General features: G+C 26.2%; 1 protein-coding gene across 2 annotated transcripts in view; it reads right to left on the reverse strand.

Annotated features, from left to right (window-relative positions):
- LOC126904503 (5-hydroxytryptamine receptor-like) overlaps positions 1-24,231 on the reverse strand; it is a 123,464-nt gene that overhangs the window by 33,085 nt on the left and 66,148 nt on the right. For both annotated transcript variants that reach the window (XM_050683588.1, XM_050683589.1), the window contains one exon: positions 19,407-19,540. In XM_050683588.1, the coding sequence (XP_050539545.1) occupies positions 19,407-19,540 (134 nt within the window). The remainder of the gene's footprint in view (positions 1-19,406; positions 19,541-24,231) is intronic.

A 24,231-nucleotide genomic window follows, 5' to 3' on the forward strand; every position in this document is an offset into this window, starting at 1 on the left:
GTTGTGGAAGTGTAATAAAGCAAAATAATTTTGAAACCGTAGTTTTACGATCGTCAGTCATGAACATTATTAAATTAAACTTGCAATAAAAAATAAAAATAATACTACTATAATAAAATACTGAAAAACTCGGATTTCTAAAGCTGTAATTCTTCTATTTATACTATTTTTATTTTATTTATAAAAAGACAGTTAAGTACAGACTGATGATAAATAAAATTATTTTCGAATAATAAAAAGTAAACACTTAAAGTTTTATAAAATTTTCTAAAAATATGCAACGACATCACATGATTCTTTTGTAAGAATTGAAATTAGAAAACCATGTAATAGTTATATCTTCTCAACTGCTTCAACATAAAACACAAACTTGGATAGTGCATTTTAACATTGGTAACTTCATACATTCTTTAGCAAAAGTAACATTAACTCTTAGAAAGTAAATCTGGAATAGTTTTCAACTTAATAACAGAGAATATTTGATTTAATGTAATCTTAATATTGTCAACTGGTTATTGAAGTCGATGTTATAATCATGAAGATGTTTAGTACTTAAAATATAAAATACACACTATACTGATTTATACACAGAACATATAAAATATATAATAACATATAATAATGTTTTCCAGAAATAAATATTTATAGCGGTTTTATATGATTTCAATAAAAAAATATAAATATTAACATTAACTACATCTTATCATGTTTATTAAAAAAATTCTTTATATAAAAGTATGATAAAAAAAAAATTGTAATTTAGAATCATAAAGTACACTCTATAACGGTACATTAAACAAAAAAATTGGTAAAACCAACATTTTATTGTTATTGCTGATATTCAGTCGATAATTTTTTTAAGTAAACAAATTTTCAGTTACAGTTTTTAAATATACAAAACGATTCATTACAAGAGCAGTATTTTAATGAATTGAACTATGGTAATATTATATCAGGTTTATTTAAACATTTGTTATTTTTAGCAAATTATGACAGTTTTGTCAATTTAATTTGGTGTACACTAGTTTCAACTACATCCTCCCTTATTAGAATCACCAGTCTCAAAAATAAAAATCATATTATATTCAAAAATTATTGTTATTTAACTTTTTATGAATTAATAAGATGTTGATTTAAAAAATAAAAAGTAGTTCTTAATATAACATTTCGGTGAGCTAAAAATTGAAACAGCTTTTAGTAAAAATATATACAATTTTTATTAAAAAGTGTTTGATCTGTACATCATTGGCTATTTACTCAATTTCTTAGTATAACATGATTGAAAAAAGTCTTTTGATGTATTCATATTCATACTCAAAGGTTGATTGTAACAAGCGGAATATTTTCTTCCATGATAAATATTAAGAATTGATCGTGCGTGTATCATATGTCCCACAGTTATGGCACTCTAAGGATATAAAGAATGGATAAGCTGTAGTGCCTATCTCACGTTTCCGAAGTCTGTTCTAAGATATTTCTTTTTTTTTATTCCATATCAAATTTAATGCCTTTTTTTTTTACTTCTATAACTCACATCATAACATGGATTATATTATTTATAGTTACGAACTCATTCTTAATCGTATGAATCATTTTGGTATAAAGAACCTTTGTGAGACAGATATATATATATATGTTCTCTAAAACTACGGAACCTTACGTTAAATGTATACAAATGGCTTATCCATTCTTTATAATCTATATGATCTCCATTTCTTGTTATTAGTTTGACTTTATTGTGTTTTGTTAATCAAGAAAAAATAATTTTGAGAAAGCTATTAATTTTTGTAAAGTCAAGTTAATTAAAAATAGTTATTGAGTGATAAGTTATCCGTTGTTTTTTTTAATAATTTAAGTAAACACTTTAGTTGATAAAATTTCTTTAACATAATAAGATAAATTAAGTTAATAGAAGTACTATTAAGTTTACAAAATATTATATTATTAATATCATCATATTCATAGTGTAATAACATTTTTAAAAGGGGTTAAATATTGTCTTGCTGTAATTTCTTTCATATAACATAACATGATTTTTCGAACAAAAACGCATTATGGAATAATTTTATAATATTTTATCTTCCAAAAATGTGTTTATTTTTATGTAAACTAGTGAAAATTATGTAATGCGGTCGTGACAATACTACGTATTCCAATGATTTGGATTTTTTTTGAAAATTATATTTTTACAATGTAACACACATTTATAATATCTTAATTTATTAATAGTTTTATAATATCTCAATTGATTTTTGAGATAGTACAGCTTTAAAAAAATTACTTTTATTACTAGCTATACGAAAATTTTCATAACATGACCAAACCATCTAAGTTTATTTTTCTCATCTTAACCACGATTAATGCTACTCCTATACACCTTTTTATATATTTGTTCCATATCCTATCTTTTCTAGTCATTCCACTCATCCATTTAAGCATTCTCATCTCAGCTACACTCATTTTTGTTAACTGCCCAACACTCTGACCCAAACATTATAGCTAGTCTCACTACAGTCTTATAGAACTACATTTCAGACTCATTTAAATCTTCTTATCGCATAACTTACCAGACGTTTCTCTCCACTTCATCCACCCACATTAATCCTGTGTCTTATATCCTCGTCAATACCACCATTCTTTTGTACAACTGATCCTAGATACTTAAAATTTTCTACCTTTCATATCACGTCTTGGTTTTATGTCATTAATATCCTAATTTCACCTATTTTATGTTCTTTTTTGTCAAACTATATTACTAACTATAACTATATATAACACTATATCGTCAGAAAAACAACTTTGTATGTTAATAATATATATTTTTTATATTTATTGATATTTTATTTTGGTTATGTGATGCGGAGGCTTTCTTATATATTTTTTTAGGAATGATAAGACGTTGTAAATTTGTTTGTGCACATGGGAAATTATCAGCTGTATTTACTACTTCTCATTAACCTTTACCTTAAAGGCTAGTCGGAGAATCATTTTTTTGTGGTTGTCCCTATTACTTTTTAGGTCTCTCAACATGACAGGCATGTTATGTGACGAACGTATTATACTACCATCCGCCCGTGTTAAATTATTATTTAGTCATTTGGTACTGGGTGATATACTTTATGACAATGTGATGATGTAGTGTATATTATTCCATTATGTCCTAACGTCTTGCAAGCTAAGTTTATCTGTCTAAAACTAGTCGCTTGTTTGGGGTTTATATCCGTCATACTATAGTAGTACTATCACGTTTGGCGATCTACGGTTACTCAATGACGTTCATCGTATTCTCTACTATAAAATATATATGTATAATACTTTTTTTAGTAATGTCTGATTTTTTTCTTATTCTCTGTTCCCTTTAACTACAGACGAGGTTTTTGACTGTTTGGTCTTATTAACGTAAATTATTTATTATTTAAGAAATCCCCTTAAATTAACCTAACCTCAAATACATTTTCTTACGTGTTTCGTCTTCATTGGACGTGTGCATTTTGTACTTCTTTACCCTTCAAAATCTATCTTCCCTAATTTGTAGAGTACGAGTAACAGTCTTGTATAAGATCATTCCAAGTCATTCATGATCATGTGGCAACTTGTCACAAAGTCTTGGTGTACATCAACTGTCAACGAATCAACGGACATCTGTTACATCTTTAATTATTTTATAAATATACAACTGTTTCGGTATTTAATATTTAGTTTGACGTGGTCATTTATTAAAAAATTTTTCTTATTCAGTAGCTTAACTTAATTATTGCACATAAATTGAACAACATAATTTTTTTTAATTTTATTTGAAATCCTATTATGGCCCGGTATTAAATTTCGCCCAGTATGTTGGTGACCCTATTATTCTTTTTATAATGCCAGTAAAGTACAAATTAGTATCCGTTAGTAGTCAAGATGTAATCTCTACGTTGAACCCTTTAAAGTTATTATTAANGTACCCTTTTAAGTTATTATTAAAAATTACAAAAAAAAAAAATGGGAATGTGCGATGAGTTAATAGAAATAAGAATACTAATTTTAGTCTGCACAAACTAATGTGTAAAATTGAGAAGCTTAGACTGCTTTCTATTTCTAGAATATTAGAAGAAGAAATAGAAGATAAAAATGATTATTAGAGTTTAATTTTCAAAGTCATTTCTCTGTGTTTTGGCAATCAATTCAAAATAAAATTGCATAATTTTTATAGTTATCAATTACACACACCCGATTGATTACACTGCGCTCTGTGAGTGGAATGGTCAAACTTAATTTTACTTTATAACTCCTAAGTTATACTGTTAAGTGAACGATATGCTCAAAATTATTTTTAGACATTAATTCTACGTTATTTTATTAATAAAAAAAATGGATTCAGTATGTTACAATGTAAATACAGTATGAGATATCTCTTATCGAAGATTATTAGGAATGAGGAAAAAAACTTGTAAGATGAAACATTCCACCGTCAACTCCACGAACCAATTGACGTTAAACTTGCGAAGGAGTATGCGTACTTGATACGCATACTAAAGACATAACTTATGTATAGTTTTTGAAAAAATACTGATGCGTGGAATTATAAGAAGTGCAGTTTCCTCAGATCTCTTCTACGCGATACGCCTTGCAGACAACTATATGCAATAATAATAATTTTTCAAAAATTTATCGAGCTAATTAAAAAAAAAAATTTTTTTATTATAATCATAATTTTATTAAAAATAGATATTTAACGAAAATTACCAAAAATGTATTTTAATTTGTCGTTTAATAAACAAAATAAATATGAAAATAAAATTAAGTTAACGTAAAATCTAAATATGTCCTTTTATCTATGATTTAATTTAACTTTACTTATGAACCCATTTATGCCCAATCTTGATTTTGAATAGTAAAAATGTTTTTTTTTTTTAGGTTTTTTCTTGACTGAGTTCATTAATGATCTTAGTTGTGTTATATAATGTTTTATTAAACTTATTTTGTTAAATGTAGAGTCAACCCATGGTTTTGAGATGTATTTAAATTTTATAGTAAGTGCATAGGAAATATTAACTTCTGTTCTGAAAATGTTTAGTTTGTGTTTTAATTGTTAATGCCGGTTTAGTGACAAAATTTTATGGAAGTTAGATTTGAGGCCATAATGAGGAATACTTAATGGAACCACAGATACGAATAATTCTGCCAAGAGCTTCCGGTGTTAAATTTGCCCACCCGGTGCGTGTCGTTATTTGAATGGGACACATATTATCTTACCCCTCGATTTGCTTTACCAGATCGCTCCGTACCGTTGACTTCATGTGGTGTTACGGCCTTTTGCGGGTTACTGTAAAACTATGAAATATTCATTTTTGTCATTACTGCTTGCTGTGAAAAATACAGCTCTCCAGTGAATATATCTCTTTTTACATGTACAGTTAAACATTTATTTAACGAAGTCTCAATTAGATAAAAAAAACTCCCCTAAACAAAATACTCTATGACACTTAATTTTTTATAAATTGAAATTACTTTTAAATTGGAAACTTCATTAAATATTGAAATTAAATTTGGTCCAAAAATCTATTTCTAAAAAATAATTTTACAATAAAAATATTAAAATATCATAAATATGCTATTACATATACAAAACGTAAAATAGATTTTTGTACATAAAATTATGCATACAAATGACTACAATAATTGTGATGAAGTATAATCTAAGGAATCACATTTGTAAAATCATTAACAGCAGTCGTAGTTGAAATTAAGATAACTCTAGACAAATTTATTTTATGGGTTAAATTTGTATGGTTTTTTTTGGTTGAAATTAACTAATAAATAATGTCGATATTTTATAAGTAATACCAGACCGTGGTTTTATTAATTAAGTACCGATATGATGTAAAATGTTCTTAATTAGGCAAACAAAGTGAAAATAATCAAATTAAGAGAAAAATACAAAATATCGATTAAAGAAAATTTAATAAAATAAGTAAGAAAAAATTGAAATGTATAATGCTTTAAAAATACAGGTATAATTATGTTGGATCTGCTTAAATGTGTCAATTATGGCGGCGATTTGAATACTCATGAAACATATAATATATTGTATACTCCTTTAAATAAAAAAGTCCAATAACGATAAAAATTTGACGAGGACAACAATACTATACCAATTGTAATAACTTACAAACTGCGATCACTTACCTAAGCGTTATAAGTATTCTCTAGACTTCAATCGCTAAATTATTTCAGCTATTACAGAATTCTGAGAGTGTACAGAAAGGTTATGTATTAATTCCAAAAAAATAAATAATCATTGACAAATTATTTTAAAATGTAGACTTGAATGTTTGTAATTATAGAAAATTGTAATTATTTAATTATGCTGCTGAATATTATTAATTATAAAGTCACGATTCTATTGGAGTTTAAACATAATATTTTTTTATTCATCTTTTTTACCCAAGTTTTATTCAACGAAAAAACTGTTTGGTCCGCAGCGTTTCCTTCGAAGGAGGTTTCATTGTATATGTAGTTTTATTGCTCAATGCTAAATCTAATAGCGTAAAGTCACGTACTTGGACATTTGCCAGCGGGCGGCACTGTTGAACATTGTATCCTAAATTGCAAGTCAAACATTACTCACTAAACCGTTCTTGGCTTTACTATTTTGTTCAATGGTCAAACAGAATATTGGCTAAGATTTTCAACATCGATCATATAAGTGATATATAGACAAAAATAAATTTATTTTTGGTCTTCACGTGAAGCGAATAAATAATAAAATAATAATATTTTACTGTATGTTTTTTTTTTTAAATTTTGTATTAATAAATTCCTTTTTAAACACATTTGGCTATGATTGTAGTACAATTCGTACATTCATATAATGACTAACGAAATTGTGACTTTGTAAAGTTATTAATTTATATTTATGGTAAAATTGTATAAATAACATAAAATATGAATCAAGAGTTAAAGTTTGAAATGATGATTAAATAATTGAATGAAACAAACACAATTATGATTTTATCGTTTCAAATAGCAGTAATTTGATGTGTTCATAACTAATAAAAGAAATAACTTCCATTACTTAATTATACTTCTATTCAAGATTAATTAATGTATTTTCAAATGTCGAGGAATATTGTAGTTCGTACTAATTATTAACAAAATGTATTTTTAGTTTGAGTTAAATTAAAAACGAGAATAAAAAAAACAGAATCTTAATTTATTGTCCGTCTTGAAATATAACTGTTTCTCGTATACTCTGTATTAAAATTAATGACATCTTAAATCAAAATTCTATTAACATGATAATATTATTTTTGAATTATATTCAGATTTACCCAACGTCTTTGTTTTATTTTAACTTCAATGCGAAGCTGAGAAGGTATCATTATCTTACAATAATGTGTTTTTTTTTGTGTGTCGTTCATTTTTATGGGCCAGTTCTTTTTAATATTACGTCAAAATAACACAAATTGTATCTAATTGTACCTTCAAAAATTGAAAAAAATTGCTCCGTTCCCTGTAAATGGAGTAAATCGCCTAAGGAAATTATGATTTTTAAAATCAGTAATTTTCTATATTTTTTAACTCTTTTTAGTTAAAACTATCATAACTTTAAAAAAAAACGGATAAAACAAAACTAATTTGATTTATTTTTTTTTGAAATCTGTCTTTTTAACTGTCTAAAGGGAGGGATTTAAAATAACGACTTCTGTGTGAAAAATTAACATTAAATTTTGTTTTTAAAGAAATTTTGAGCTTTTCTCATAAATTTACTGTAAATTGTAATTGTAAAATTTTCTGACTGCATATTATTCTTAAAAGTACCGTTTTTCTATTTCTAATTTTCTATTTACCGATGTAAATATCAAACTTGCAAGTTGAGCTAAAAAAAAATTATAGTAAAATGTTCAAATTTTTTTGTTATAAGCTTTTGTAAAAAATAAATTTTAATGGTTAAATAGTAAAAAAATGATATTTTGCACAGATTATTCTTAACATAATTATAATTGAAATCAATAATAATTTAAAAACAAATTTTTTTTAAATTTTTTTATGCATTCAAATATTTGTTTTTTACTTTTTAGTAATAACATCAAAAAAGAGTTTGTAGCAATATACAATTACTTTATAATTTTCTCGTAAGAATTACACATTAAATTATTAAATATCAGTTTCATATTAAATTTAATTACTATAATTAGTATTAATTTACATATTATACTTATAAATCAAAGAACTACTAATATACTTAATGAAATAGGTGTTGATATTTCTTTTGGAATTATCCACCAATTTTTTTTAAATATATACTATGTACAGATTTGCATCAAAACGTTTCTTATGATAGTGATTTTAATCACTGTTAGATAGAATCTATACTTGTCTCAACTTTATCGCGTCCCCAACGTTCCACGCCACCACTGTGCTACATTTTTACTTAAGCATACTTTTTTAAAATATTTTATCATCATTAAAATAATAAAAAAATTGATATCGCATTTTAAATAAATGTTTGAAAAATTTTTTTGTTTTAATAAATTTGCATTTTATAGTAATATATATACTGATAAACGTAATAACTAAGATTAACGGAAGATTAATTTTTAAGAATTATGCCATTAAAGTTTCTTCAATGTTCTATCAGTTTTAACAACTTGTATGAAATATTTTAAAAATTGTACAAAATGTTTTTAGAATCATAATTTTGATCAAGTAAATCAGTTTATTATTTCAAAATACATTTGCAGAAAAATATAAAATACTCATGAAATCAGTATTGTAACTAATGTAACGAAACTAATGTATTAAATTGTACGTATATTTTACATTTATTATATTTAAAGTGCCTTGCTGGTGTCTATATCTAACATACAGATATGGGGACCAGCTAAATGATCAAACATTTCACAAATACAAGCCCTTCAAAATATATGTCAATACAAATGTTAACTAGTGTGCGCCTTGGAATGTAACTAAAAATAATCCGCACAAAGATTGAAACATTAAAACTGTCAAAGCATTTTCTATTTTTCACTGTACATGATTTCATTTTAAACTCATCATAAACTTAAACTCTATAATTAAAAGAACGTACACAACTTCATACATAACTTCCCATCACGTAGACTCAAACACAACTGGAGCTAAGATCTTGTGACATAACAAAATAACGACATTACAATATAATAACTAAAATGTAACTCTGACTATGCCTAATTAACGTGATACAAATAGATCACTTTCTTTAAAACTATTAATTCTTTGTAATATAATATTTAAAAAGAAATTGTCATAAATTTGTTTTTTACAGATTGCTTTTTTTAATAAAAAAACCCAGCACAGGGGGGTCGCGGCACAGTGGTGACGTGGCATAGTTGGATCAAGTATAATGATATCTGACAGTGATTAAAATCACTATCAAAAAAAAAACGCTTCAATGCAAATCTTTAGATAGTGTTTAATTTTATTAAATTGGTGGATTATTCCAAAAGCTTCATAAACTGCTAGTTCCTTATTAATATCCTGATTAAGATAAAGTATGTCGAATGAAAAAGTGATTATTAAAAAATACTACTTCTCATAAAAAAATTGTAATGATCCATACATTTTTCAAAAAGTTATAGCATAATAAAGTTAAAAATGTAAAATACAAAATCGAAAATTTTCACACAAAAATAGCATTTGGTAGCCATTTTCACCATGAAGATAAGATAAAGTCCGAAATTTTTTTTTTCATGATAAAGCATATTACATTAGCTTTAATTTAAGATATATATAAAAGTGTCAGACCTTCCGGAACACTTTCAAAATTTAAGTTGAAAAAGTCAATTTTTTGTGAAAAATTTGTCATTTTGAATCCCCCCATGTAGGCAGGTAAAAAGTCAGATTTATAAAAAAAATATACCAAATGATAGGTAAAGACATCATGCATCTACATAAAAAAGAATTATATTGATCCATACATCTTTCAAAAAGTTATAGCATTATAAAGTTAAAAATATAAAAAAAATTTTTTTTACAAAAATCGTATTTTTTTTATTAAGTTTAATGTCTGTTTTTACCATGAAGATAAAATAAAGTCCGAAATTTTTTTTTACCATTATAAAGTATATTACATTAGCTTTAATTTAAGATATATATAAAAGTGTCAGACCTTCCGGAACACTTTCAAAAGTTAAGTTGAAAAAGTTCTACTTTCTATATGCATTTTTATGTTTTGAATCCCCCCTGTATTTAGGGAAATGGTCCGATTTAAAAAAACAGTATGTCGAATGAAAGATCTATATAAATACTACTTCTCATAAAAAAATTGTAATGATTCATACATTTTTCAAAAAGTTATAGCATAATAAAGTTAAAAATGGAAAATACAAAATCGAAAATTTTCACACAAAAATAGCATTCGGTAGCCATTTTCACCATGAAGATAAGATAAAGTCCGAAATTTTTTTTTTTCATGATAAAGCATATTACATTAGCTTTAATTTAAGATATATATAAAAGTGTCAGACCTTCCGGAACACTTTCAAAAGTTAAGTTGAAAAAGTTCTACTTTCTTTATGCATTTTTATGTTTTTAATCCCCCCTGTATTAAGGGAAATGGTCCGATTTAAAAAAAAAGTATGTCGAATGAAAGATCTATATAAATATTACTTCTCATAAAAAAATTGTAATGATCCATACATTTGTCAAAAAGTTATAGCAAAATAAAGTTAAAAATGTAAAATACAAAATCGAATAGTTTCACACAAAAATAGCATTCGGTAGCCATTTTCACCATGAAGATAAGATAAAGTCCGAAATTTTTTTTTTTCATGATAAAGAATATTACATTAGCTTTAATTTAAGATATATATAAAAGTGTCTGACCTTCCGGAACATTTTCAAATTTAAGTTAAAAAAATTAATTTTTTGTGAAAAAGTTGACATTTTAAATCCCCCCTTGTGGGCAGGTTAAGGGTTAAATTTATGAAAAAAATATACCAAATGAAAGGTAATGATATTATGCATCTATATAAAAAATAATTATATTGATATGTTCATTTTTGAAAAAGTTATGGCAATTTTAAGTAAAAAAAATTGAAAAAATTTCGAAAATTAGCGATTTTTTAATTTGTAATTTTTTTGGAGGTTTCCCCCATTTACGGCGAACGAGGGAATTTTTTTCAATTTTTAAGGGTAATGTCTTCGACTAGATACGATTTGTGATCTTTTGACGTACCATTGAAAGAAATCGGTTCGGTGAGAGCTGAGAAAAAGTGGTAACAGACAAAAAAAAAACACATCTTAGTAAAACAAATACCTTCTCAGCGTCGCATCGAAGCTAAAAAGTACCTTCTGAGAAATTACGTACAAAATCAAACCTTTATGTTTATAAACATAAACCTTCACCTGTATTTTATTCCATTGCGGATATTAATTTTAAAATTATATAGTAGTGCAATTTAATTTACAATATAATGGGATTTTTGAAATGTCTTGCTGATTTGCATATTTTATATGAAATTAACTTCCATATAATTTAATAATAAAATTAAAAGCATCGTTGTTAACATAGTAATATTTTTCAGCTTATAAATCTGTTCATTAATAAATTTGATACATTAGGTGGTTCACGTTTACTTAAATGAATATTAATAGGAACATTACCATAAATGAGAAAATTTGCAATATGTTTAAAATATAGTAGGTAAGATAATTTCTTGAATATAATAAAGAACTTTTAAATGGCAAAATGCAACCAAAAATGTTCAGGCGGTTGGGTATTTTTTTCTATTTTTCGAACTATTATAACCGTTCTCCAATACAAATAATTTTTATTCGATGCATGAAAGGTTTACGTTAATTACCCATCCCATACGATTTTTTGGTAGAATTAAATCGTTTAATTTATTGGATATTACTATTAACATGTCAATTAAATTTTACTTGTTAAATTTTGTATTTGTTTTATATCAAAAGTTGCAACACATTTATTCAACTTCTGATGACGAATGTCTTCAAATATTACTCGACGAATTTTGACGTCCTTATCTTCGTTCGGTTTGTTAATTCAGTTACACCCACTTCATTTTCTTTAATTTTAATCAAAGCTCATCAAGATTTTATTTTCGATAAAAATGTACTTTTTGTTTATCAACATGCCAACAGTAATGAAGAATAAACATTAATTTTTCATGTAATGATTTTGATATCGATTAAAAAAATGAACAACAAAAATAACGTGTTTTATTTGCTAAACACTCTTTGTAATAATTATAAAGCTTTTTTTGCATGCACTTTGAAATAAAAATACTCAATAACAAATGGGTTCAATAGCTACTAAAAAGTAGTGAACTATTTTAAGAACCTATGAGTAGTATTTTTGTTGCCAGCTGATTTGAGTAGAGCATAACATTAGTAAAGAACAGGTGGATTAGTGGTAGTAGTTTCGATGTTCCATTACGAAGATGGATTTTAAAACAGCTATAGGGTGATGGTCATAGCATTGTGTTTAGTATGGATGGGCCGTTTTTCATTAAGGATAACGAGATTTTTAATGGCGACACACGAAAAACGTTTTTAAGTCATGATTCCCGTGCCAATTAAAAAATACTATGATTACGTAACACTAGCCAACAGTAAAAGTCCCAGTAATTATTTAAAGTAGTAAACGATTTTACTCAATAGTTTTATTTACACTATGTTATTTCATTATAAGTACTGTAGTAAAATCTGAAAACTGTAGAGTATTATATAATTATATTACTTTAAGCCAACGTTCAAAGAAAACAAAATCATCGTAAAAACGAATAAGCGAATAAGGCTAACGGTATGAGTAGAGATTAGATATTATGTAAAATCAATAGAGTTTCATGGTCAAAAACCATGAGACGGAGTTTTTGACCACTAATGTCACCGTCGAGAATATATAAAAGCGGTAGTTTTTATAATCATACGAACGTTTGGTTATTTATTTAATTATTGAACGAAAAATTAAATGTTTGTTATTATTTTAATATACTTTTATATGTGTTACACAACTGTCTACGCAATTTTTCATAACCGTTCTAAAATTTTGTGATTTATATAATTTTTTCATTCGATTATTATGACTAATTTGTCCGACTACAATAAGTTTGGTGTGCTTGTCCTATAGTCCATCCTAATAATTAGCGTGCAAGCTGGCAAGTCTTTGGGCTTAATCGTTTTCTAGTCGGGAAAGAGAAATATTTATTGTACTGATGACTAAAAAGTAGTCATCTTTTAGTCTTATATTTTTTATCTTCGACCTTGCTGATAGATCTGAAAGCTATCTCTTTAGAAGTTTTCTAGTTTGAGGGATAGTGCTGTCCAATGTTACTATAATGAGAAAAATTGTAAAGAGCCTACAAATACTCTTTTACGCCAAAAATATATTTAATTCTTGTGTGTAAATGTGATTAAGACTGCGACCAAGCAAATCCGGTATACGACAGAACATTTTATTATTATTTATTGTTTTTTTTTTTATAGTGAACATTGCTGACGGAAATGTTTTTAATTTTTAATAAACTTTACATCTGTCTTTTGATATTGTGGTATTACAATAATTAAAATTATTATACTTAATATTTATATTTTTAAAGTGTTTTAAGAAATTGATGAGAGCAACAATCTAAAAATTCGTTATTAAATTTTTATATTATTTTTAACAATTAATTCATTCATCAAATAAAATTCTAAAATACATGTTAAATGTTTTAGGTCTGGGTCGGTTCCAAATTGGATAAGAGAAGTTTAATACATATAAGTCTGTTACAGAATTTTATTGGAAAAATGACGACCATACTTTATTTCAAAATTTTATCGTAATATTAACTAATAATCATATAATTTTATTATATTTTATCAAAATCGACTCTTGTTCGTTTTGTTTAATCAACGAATATAGAAATGAACTGAAACATGTTGAAAAATAATAACACGTCTCATATTTCCTTTTTTACTTAAATAAAGTAAGAAAAATTTACACCAATCTTCAAAAACTATTTGTAGTCAAATAGTTTATTTTATTTTTTTCATTTACACAAAAATAAGAGTACTAAGAATTAATAAGTTTATTTTTGCAAAATAAACTCTTATGAAACTCTATTTAATCATTATAAAATAATTATTTCTTAGTAAAATATATCAGTATTAAACTTAGAAAAAAAAATTAATTGAAGTATGATAAAAATAATAATATACTTAAAGAAATTTATTTTTAACTTTTTTTTTATAAAATATTTAAAATATTAACATAAAAAACGCTTTAATTATATTTTCCTGGTTTAAAAAAAAAAAAAACTCTCATTCAAGTCAGTAAATTATTATTTTTTTTTTTTATGAAGCCATTCTCTTATTACATATTCTTCCAGGTTTTTGAAAAATTAATCATAAACTCTTAAAAGTGTTAATCGAAGATTAAACTATGTAGTCTTTGCAAAAGACTATATTTTATATACATCTTATACATCAGATAAATCATCTTATATTTATTATTTATAAAATAATTTATATACAAAAATAAAATGCATATTAAAGAATTTGTTTAATAACACGTTATCTGTGTATTTATATATAGGTATATTTATGAAATTAAGTTAATATAAAAATATTTATTTTGATATAAAACAAAATATGGATAGGTATTTATTTTTATATATTATAAAGTATAATTATTAATAAATTTTGAATTAATAGCGTTTGCGTAGTGAAAAAAAAAACAAATTATTAAAAAAATGGTTATATCCGGATATATTTAGACCTAAGTACTTTTGGCATTACCCATTTATAAAGGTATATAGGTATATGAATACATTCTACTACTTATTTCATGCATCTTCTTTTTCTTGAACATTAATAACTTTATTATTTCTATTGCTATTAACTATTAGAAACAAGCTCAGAAATAAACAGTCAACACATTTTACTTCCCTATACCTAAATTATACAAAGCCGATCTGTCTGCCCTAAATAACGATTCTGATATTTAGAATTTTATATTGAATAAACTCAAATTAAAATTAAAATATGGGTAGTTAAAATTTTATGTATTGCGTTAGTTAATTTGTTAGTGACACAAAATATTGTTGTGGTGCAATGCACCTTCTACCACTCTTCGGACGTTACTGATTTTATATACTTTCATTTGTAATTATTTTTATATTATTATATTTCAATTTTAAAATATTGTTAATCATATTTTATGTTAAATGAGATACTTTGATGTATTAATTTACCCTACTGTAATTCGTTATTTAAAAAACTATACATGTAAATTGTTGGTGTTAATGATAAAGTCAAATATATATATATATATATATATATATATATATACATAGACATAGACATAGACATATATATTTCAGCAAAAGTGTTTTGAATATATATAATATATTTTATACGAAGGAAAAGCTTATTAAGTTTTCAATTGGGTTCTAAATTTTATTTGAAACAATCTAAATGTTTTCTGAATGCATAGAAATTATTGAAGGCGCCATAATATAATGTTGTTTATTAAGTATGTAAATTCGTTTTACCGCAAACCCAGTTAATGATTACTATGAAAGGACCGAGACCCTTTTCCATACTTTCCTCTTATTAAAAGCCGTTTAAATACCTTCTTGTGTTACTCAAGAAAATACGAGGTAATAGGTGTAAATTACTCAGTATGAGATTTACTTTGTGTATCTCATATTCCATAAAATGTAATGCCCAAGAAATACTACGAAAAGTGTTAACAGGTATATATACATTATTTAAGTTTAAAAGTTATAATGGTTAAATGTTCCAGTTAATGTTGACAGAAAGAACAAAAATGGAAATTAATGAGACTCGTCTTGTGTTTGGGTCAAACAAAAATCGGACTCCTGATAATTAAAGCATTGCGCACACATAAATTTTAGAAAAGGATATAACTAAATGAATGTGATAACAAATGCTTTTATGGAGAAGATGACAGCGGTTAGGACCAAAAACAGTTAATGAAGGAAAAGGAGCAATTTCGAAAATTCAATGCACTAGACACGATTACCGTGAAAATGTGGTGGCTTAAGCATTTACGGAAGTTAACCGCTTTATTTTACTCTTAGACTTAAAATAGTACGTATTGTGGATAAAATGTAATTGTAATAGAACTGTACTTTTTACCGGCAAATAAAATAATGATAAATGAAGAGTAACGGAGATAAACCGTAATAGTCCATTTTTTTTTTCAATTTGGAATTTATGATTTGATTTGATAGTCCGTTAGCAGTAATATCAAGTAATGAAATCCATTCGATGAAAAATGAAAACAATTTTCTACTATCTAATTGTCTATTTTTGTTTTATGAATAAAAAATAGAAATTTACAAATTAATTATTGCTGCCTTGGAATTTTTTTTGAAAAAATTAATTTTCGACTGTTACCATTTTTTCCCCAGTACCTTTCAAATTTATAACAGCTATCATCATTCACGCGGATTTAATTTCCTTTAAACACTTAATAACGATGTAGTTCTTTGCAATAAAAAAAATTATACTGCTCAGTGTTGAAAAAATATAACCAAAAAATCAAGAAATGCAATTAAGGTAAATTTAAAAATCGTAATTTTAGTTTTAAAAATAATAAAACTAAAATGCCTAATATAATTAATAATTAAAATAAATAGTCTTTTATCTACATAAAATGTAATAAATTCTCTACAGTTCAAATTGTTTTGATTATTTTATATTGCCATTATTAAACATTTGATAACGATAAAGCATGAGTAAGACCTTAGTTTGAACTAAATGTAAAAGGCAGTAAATACTTTCTTGGAATTTTTTTCTTCAAAAAATCACAAGAATTTATACAATTTAAGATAATCGTTTTCATAATATTTATTTATACACCATTTTAATAGTAAAAAATGTTTGCTATAAATGCGAACATTATCAACACTTTTTAATTTCTAACAGCAAATACCTAATCAATGAAAAACATAACTTTTGCTTGAATGAAAAAAATAAGAAGAACGAAACCAAGCGATAAACTGATGAGAAAAATGACTACGATAAAAATGCGGTCTGCAAAATAATAAATAAACATTCTGTTAAATTTCGCGCCAAAACTTTTACATATATAAATGTATATTGCGAATTCCGATAAGCCATAATATAGTCACAGCTTTTTTTAGCGTTGCACAAAAAAGTTTACATAAATAAATAAGAAGATAAAAGTAACTATAGTAATAATAAGAGAAATAACACATTGTATTTATACACATTTCTAAGGCCTGGTATCTCTCTCGAGGAAATTTATCACACATTTGAGCGTTGAGAAGTCCTTTTATACCGCCACGCATAAGGACCATTGTCCTGGACCGGCGAAACTTTTCGAATTTGAGATATGTAGTCTGCTGGCGTACTTGACTGGAATACGTAATACTTTAGAGGCTTCGGGGATAATCATCTTCTTGGATGTGACAAGAGTTACGATCAATGTATTGTAGCTATTTCTTATTTTTTTATTATTATTATTATTTTTGTTTCGCCCGACAAATTTTATATTTGTATACAAAAAGTAAAAGGCTTAGTGTTCTATCCAACACATCAGATTGCGCGGCGGAGACGAGTGGAAGTTTTGCACGGAATATAGTAGTCTGAGAAACGTGAAATAAACCCCTGGAGTGTTAATAATATTATTCATCTGGCGCAGACATATATAAGTTCAGAATCACGAATCAAATCGTCAACGGCAAACGAAATAACATGAAACGTAGATGGTATTTTGATTGGGCACCGACTACATGTCTCGACTCTTGTATTCGGTAAGAGCAAAACATTATTGCCCCAAACGTCTTCGATATATCCATTCGATTGTATTTATTTTGGTGTATTTTTATATCATCTATACTATTGCTAACTTGGCGTGTACAACACGCCATAGTATTTTCTCAAAAAAATTGTCTTGAAAACAAATTGATTTTTGAACGTCTCGATTTTAAAATAACACAACTGATATCGAAATAATTGGCTTGCGTAATATCATTAAAAATAACCAAATCGTTATAAAATGTTTCGTTATTGTATATTAATCTAATGTTGATTGACTCGATCAAAACTTGTACGACAATTGCTCTAGATAACCGCCGCGTTTAAACAAATAACAGAAAACTTCATATTAGTGCGAATATAACTGAAATTCTCATTTTTTCATGGAATTTGTTTCCATCTGCTTGAAATTACCATTTACTGAGCGGGCATGTTTTTGACAACGTTGTTATTATTTGAGAATAGTTTGCATTTGAAAAGTTTCTCATTAAACAAGTTTATGTATTTATTCAATATGTGTTCATATTTATACACTTACACGCCTCAAATAAGTGTACACGAACGAGTATATCATAGAGCACTTTCTGTTTGACAAATGGTTCCTGTCAACTCTGATCGTAATAACTTTAACAGTCGATCCGTGTGACTAAATATTTCAACCGCAAAATGCTAGTTTAACTATCTACTAAAGGGTATTTATTTGTAAACACACCATGAGTATAATAAATAATATGTCGGCACTAGTTGGCGGTGTGTGCATCTATTGAACTATTAAAAAATAATGACAGTGATAAAAGTTAAATCTAATATTTTATAATTGAAATTAGTCCTTTAAATGAATAAAATCAAACAGATGTTTCTTTGAAAAAATAGTGAGTCAGAGTGTTAGAAAGTACAATTGAAATGCTCTTTTTTACTTAGTATCAACTATTTGTAAATCAAGCAAACGACTTGCACGTAATGAACATAAATTGCTCCGCTAGAACATTTCCTGTGATTCGTTGTGACTTACAATTATTTAAACAAACTATTACAAAGTAGACTGCACATTAAACACTTCCGTAATCACTGTTATTGCGTAATACTGCAAGCATCTAAACTTACAATCAATGTACTCTACTGTATTTATTACCACAACAGTTGATAAAATATTTTGTTGTGTTCGTCCATAATTGATTTAATCTACTGCCAAATAAAATTCATCCAACACAATTAATGCATTTAATAACGTATTAATGGCGCTTTTTTGTTCTATGATTATATGGTCAGGTGGTAATACGATTGACCGATTAGATGAACAAATAACCCCAACTTATCTTTACTCAGTAAAACGTTTCTAACGCTATTCCTGTGAAATTCATCTTTTTCGATCATTTAACTTTATATTCAGTTTAATATGTCCATTGATTTATACTAAACTGTTAAGTTGGTAAATTTGAAATTTTCCCAACTTCGTAGAGAACAATCAATTATTTTAAACTATTCCAAACCTATGATCATTTTGGTACAAGAATTTAAAAATTAGACGGCATACAAATTCGTTTGCGCCAAACTGCGTTTATTTTAAAATGTTCACCAGAAAAGCTAAAAAGTGCAGTTATATGTATATAATATTAAATAAATACCTCATAAACAGCTCCGAGTGGCATGACCAAACAAGCCACCATTAGATCGGCCACAGCTAGAGAAACTATGAGGTAGTTGGCAACGTTTTGCAAATTCCTCTCTAACAGAATGGCTGCTATCACCAGTGCGTTACCTGGAAAAGACAAGTTTTTAATAAACATAGAAGTACTACCATGATTAATTTGCAAGTTGATTTACTACGAGGCAGAGAATTTTTCGGCACTCGCGTTTAATTACCGAGTATGCGACGAATTTCGACCCTTATTTAGTAACCAAATTACGTTCGTTTCATAAACTCCACCTTGTGAAATTTCAGCATAATTCTAATTTTCTTTGACGTACAATATAAAAATACATTTATGAAAACTTTGAAATTATTCTTAGTTTTAGTATATGAAAGCACACTATGCATGTATTTTATACTTAGTTGGAGGGGTATAAAGCGTAGGTTCCCCGAGGAGCTCGATATAATAGAATACCATTAAAACAAAAGTTGTATTAAAAAATTATTTTTAGAAAACAGCGCCATATTTTTCGCTACGAGGCACGAGAAAACCTCAGTAAAGTACTGAATGTAATCAGATTTACTTGATTTTAAATCCACTGAAAATAATTTACTTCTGTAGAACTCGTTATATTTTTAAACGCTAAAGATAACTTTCAATTAAATTATTTTAGTATCACCGACAATTTAATGGTAAATTTAGTGGGTATTTTATGAACATTTAATAATGAAATCGTTATCGTATGCGATGAGTATTCTACAATCGGCCGTATTTATGAAAACATCGGAATAGGTTATGCTGAAATTTGTGTCAAAATCAATTTCGGCAAAAATCGGTTATTTAAGATTAAAAATTAGTAATATTACGAGCAACAAAATTGAGCTTTTCGTGACATTTTATCATTGGTTTTCAGTTCAATATTGCTAGTCTACTTGTAATTAGTTATCTTAAACATTGTTGTCATTATTAAAGTCTTATATTACTTAGGAACTTAAAGGGTTAAGTGGAAATTGGTTGTTATGATTTTTTCAATAGCAATGTGGTTTCATACAAGGAAACCGAGATAGAAAGTTACGGTCTCATGGGAAATACGAACACGCTTGAATGTTGGTTTTATTTATTCGAACGTGTTACTGAATTAATTCACGTCTCTAATATTCCTTATCTTAAAAGTTTAACACTGGTAAGTTCGAGTAAATAGTATATTACTTGTCGTCGCTTAACCCAAACTTATTCAATTTGATTGCAATCGCACTTACGGCTTAGTGGTTATCGTGCAATTGGAACACCAAAATGACTACTCAATTCTTTGCAACGTTCATGCATCGGCGGCAATACTTTTTGCTAGTAAATAATTTACTGCTGATTTGACTCGTACAGCTGTGTAAGCCATCACATATATTACACGAGTTCAAAGTTTTAGTCTTTAGACCCCTTTTATTTTATTAATATACACTGAAAAACTCCCTGGTAAAATCAACACATTTTTTAGCAGTATACATTCAATAATATTTCCGTTAAATAAATAGTGTTCTTTTTATTGGTCAAACGATTTTTTTGTTGATTTAAAAAAAAATTTGTTAATTTGATACATTTTTTATTCTACTAACCAAAATAATGGTTACATTAACAAAATACTATGATTCATTTAATAAAAAGTTTATTGGACGTATTTTGATAATGCATTTGTTGATTTTACTATAGAATATTTTTTATTGTACCGAAATGACACTTCTGTGTTAATAAAATTTATTTAGATTATTTGAAAAATCATTAAATACAATAATACTGCTAAATTTGTAGGAGGTACAAGTGGGACGTTCTCACACCTTTCAACTACCCTCAGACTAACTTAGGCTTGAATCTTTCCTAAACGATATTTTTTAATCTGCCAATTTTTCAGTGTATGATGACGATAACTAAGTATTAAAATTAAGGTTTATATAATTTTCCTTACACGCTTTGGTTTGTAGAAAATACTTGTTTATTTTACTTCTTTGCGCGAAACTATTTCGTGTTCCGAAGATATAAAATTATTTTTAGTATTTTTAATTTCCGGTCAATTCTATCAAACTTGAACGAACACGGTTATTAATGTTGTAGTATTCGCCTAAAAAGATTTGTATTCCTATAACTAGTAATTATTTCACAATATAAATAATTAACACAATGAATGATAATTTTTTTCAACATTAATCAACAGGAAATCAGAAAGAATACATTATTTATGTACATCACATAACACCCACTAGTATTTCTGATCGTTTAAAACAAGTAATTTTGGTATAATAATTTGCATAACACTATAATTTTACTGTAAGCTATATTGGTTTAGAGTTAATGTTTATTAGAAATAAAGTTTGAGATCTTATTGCAGTAAAAGTAAAAAAAATTAATCGATTTTCTCTGATGTTGGTGCTCTAATTTTTTTTGTGCTAAAGTAGAGTAAATTATTACTTCTGTTTTATCTTAACGACTCGTTCACTCATCGCTGTGTTGTAATTTTTCACGTACATTTTTAGAGAAAACCCAGATAGTTTTGAACTTAACATTAACAGTAAGTCGTCGACTAACACATAATTGTTTTTGACTTTATTGTTCTTTCATTTAACATTAAATAAAATATACAGGTTGTTGTGCAAAACAAGAGTATATTTCAAAATGCAGATTTTTTTGGATTAACGGTATTGTAAATAGTAATTTAATTTTGTACAATAAGCTTGACCATTTCATTGTAATAATAAATTAACGTTTACCAAAATATAAATAAAGGTCAAAAACCGTTTAGACTATTTTAATTGGCCTTTGAAGTTCAAAGTTGAAAGTTAAACATGTGCAATGAATTAATTAATAGTATAAATTATTTGCTTTTTAAAGGAATTTATTTTAAAATCATAATAAAATCCTTGAATGAATACAAATAACCAATGTTTAATTTAGACAGAAAAGAAAATGCAAACAGTAGAGTAAAGGAAACTTTTAATAGCATTTTATATAAAGGTCAATTAAAATACTTTATTGGGAAATTGTTCAAATTTCACTTTTATTGTTATAAGAGTTCAACTGGTCAAAATTTATTTAAAGAACATTTTTTAACAGATTTATACAATAGTTTCTTTTGAAAAAATATATATTTATAGAAATATAATAGTACTACATTAAAAAAAAAACATTATAGCTTCGATACGTATCTGAGAAGCTTTTTAAAATTAAGGTGTTCAAACAAGTTGTTTGTATGAGTTTTTTTTCACTGTACACTTTGAAAATTAACGGAATATAATAGTTAAGTAGTACCTTGAGAATATACACTAAGTTAATAAAATCTATTAAGTTGAACCAACAAATTAAGTTAAAAATAACGAAAATATATTTTTTTACATGCACAATAAAAAATGAATTACAAATTGATTTAAATAATTATTTTATCATTAATCTTATATTAATTTTGACAATTTTATAAATGGTAAATTGTTCTCGCTGACAAATCTTTTCAGTCAGAATCATCAGATGTTTTCGTCTATTAGAAAAGGACTCTATTACTGCGATATTGTGAATATAGAAACTAGTATAAACAAAAATTCATTTGGAAAACTATGATTTAAGTAAAGTTTTTAAGTCAATAATATTTTTAAAAAAGACCATGTATTTGTTGAATAATTTTATTAAGGATTTCATATGGTTTTTAAATTTCAAGTTTTAAATCCATTTAATATTCTCAACGTATATTTAGAATAAAAATGAGTTAACTTTTCCAAACTCTTTAAATTCCGATTACTAACATTTTCTAAAAGTTTGAAATATTTCAAATAAATATTAGTTTAATGGGTTCAAAGATCTATGTCTTGCATAGAAAAACAAAATATGTATTACACGTACATAGTTTTATAAACAATAACTTTTCTGTTATGAATCCAAGCAAGAAATAATAAAACCATTTTACACAAAGTATACAGTAAATATACAGTTTAAACAAATAGTTCGATTGTGCTTTTAAGTTATAACTTGGAAATTTCAAAAATAAAATTTTTAGTACACATTTACTCGATGACGGTTAAACATACTATACCATTTAGAAAAGTTCTGGCTTATACAGTGTGTATCATATCTAACTGACAAAGCTTAAAGCTTTTGATTTAATTATAATAATTTCGTTAATTTTTTTACAATTATATCGTCAGTAGATTACGTTCAAAGCATATTTGTTAATTATAAGAAAAAATAATAGGAAAAAATATATGTAAATTTGTAAAAAAATGTTAAAAGATTGAAAATAGACAATATTTTGTCTTTTTTTTACAAAAATTTTTAATAGGGCGGATGGGTGTAGCCCATACTGGTGTCTGTATACTTCACCCGTGTTCTATGTAATAAAATTCTTGTAACATGATAATTAGTTGTCTTAAAATTATTAATATTAACACTTTTCATAATAAATGAAAATTTCGAAATTCGTAAGAAAAAAAATAACATTTTTTACTTGTGACAAATTTATGAATAAATAAAATATTTTTATATATACAATTAATGTTTTAAACGTAGTGTAAGAAGTCAATGTTTATTCAAAAAAAAATTCAACAAAATGGTTATTGTTTCAAAAGTTATACGCGTGGTCAGTTAGTTCAATGATTCTCTGTATGAACCTATTGGCTTCGCTTAACTTTCAGAAAAAAGCAAATGGAACATTCTTGGAAATCCTTCTTAATACTATTATTGTAACAAACGCATGCCGTAAAAGTTGCACTAACGACCTAATATGATCCTATATATTGCCCATTATTCCTGTTATGTTCTTTTTTATTTTGGGAAAAATCCTTAAAAG

This window comes from Daktulosphaira vitifoliae, unplaced genomic scaffold (genome assembly GCF_025091365.1).
Source record: "Daktulosphaira vitifoliae isolate Bord-2020 unplaced genomic scaffold, ASM2509136v1 Scaffold_4, whole genome shotgun sequence".
In the NCBI taxonomy this organism is placed as follows: domain Eukaryota; kingdom Metazoa; phylum Arthropoda; class Insecta; order Hemiptera; family Phylloxeridae; genus Daktulosphaira; species Daktulosphaira vitifoliae.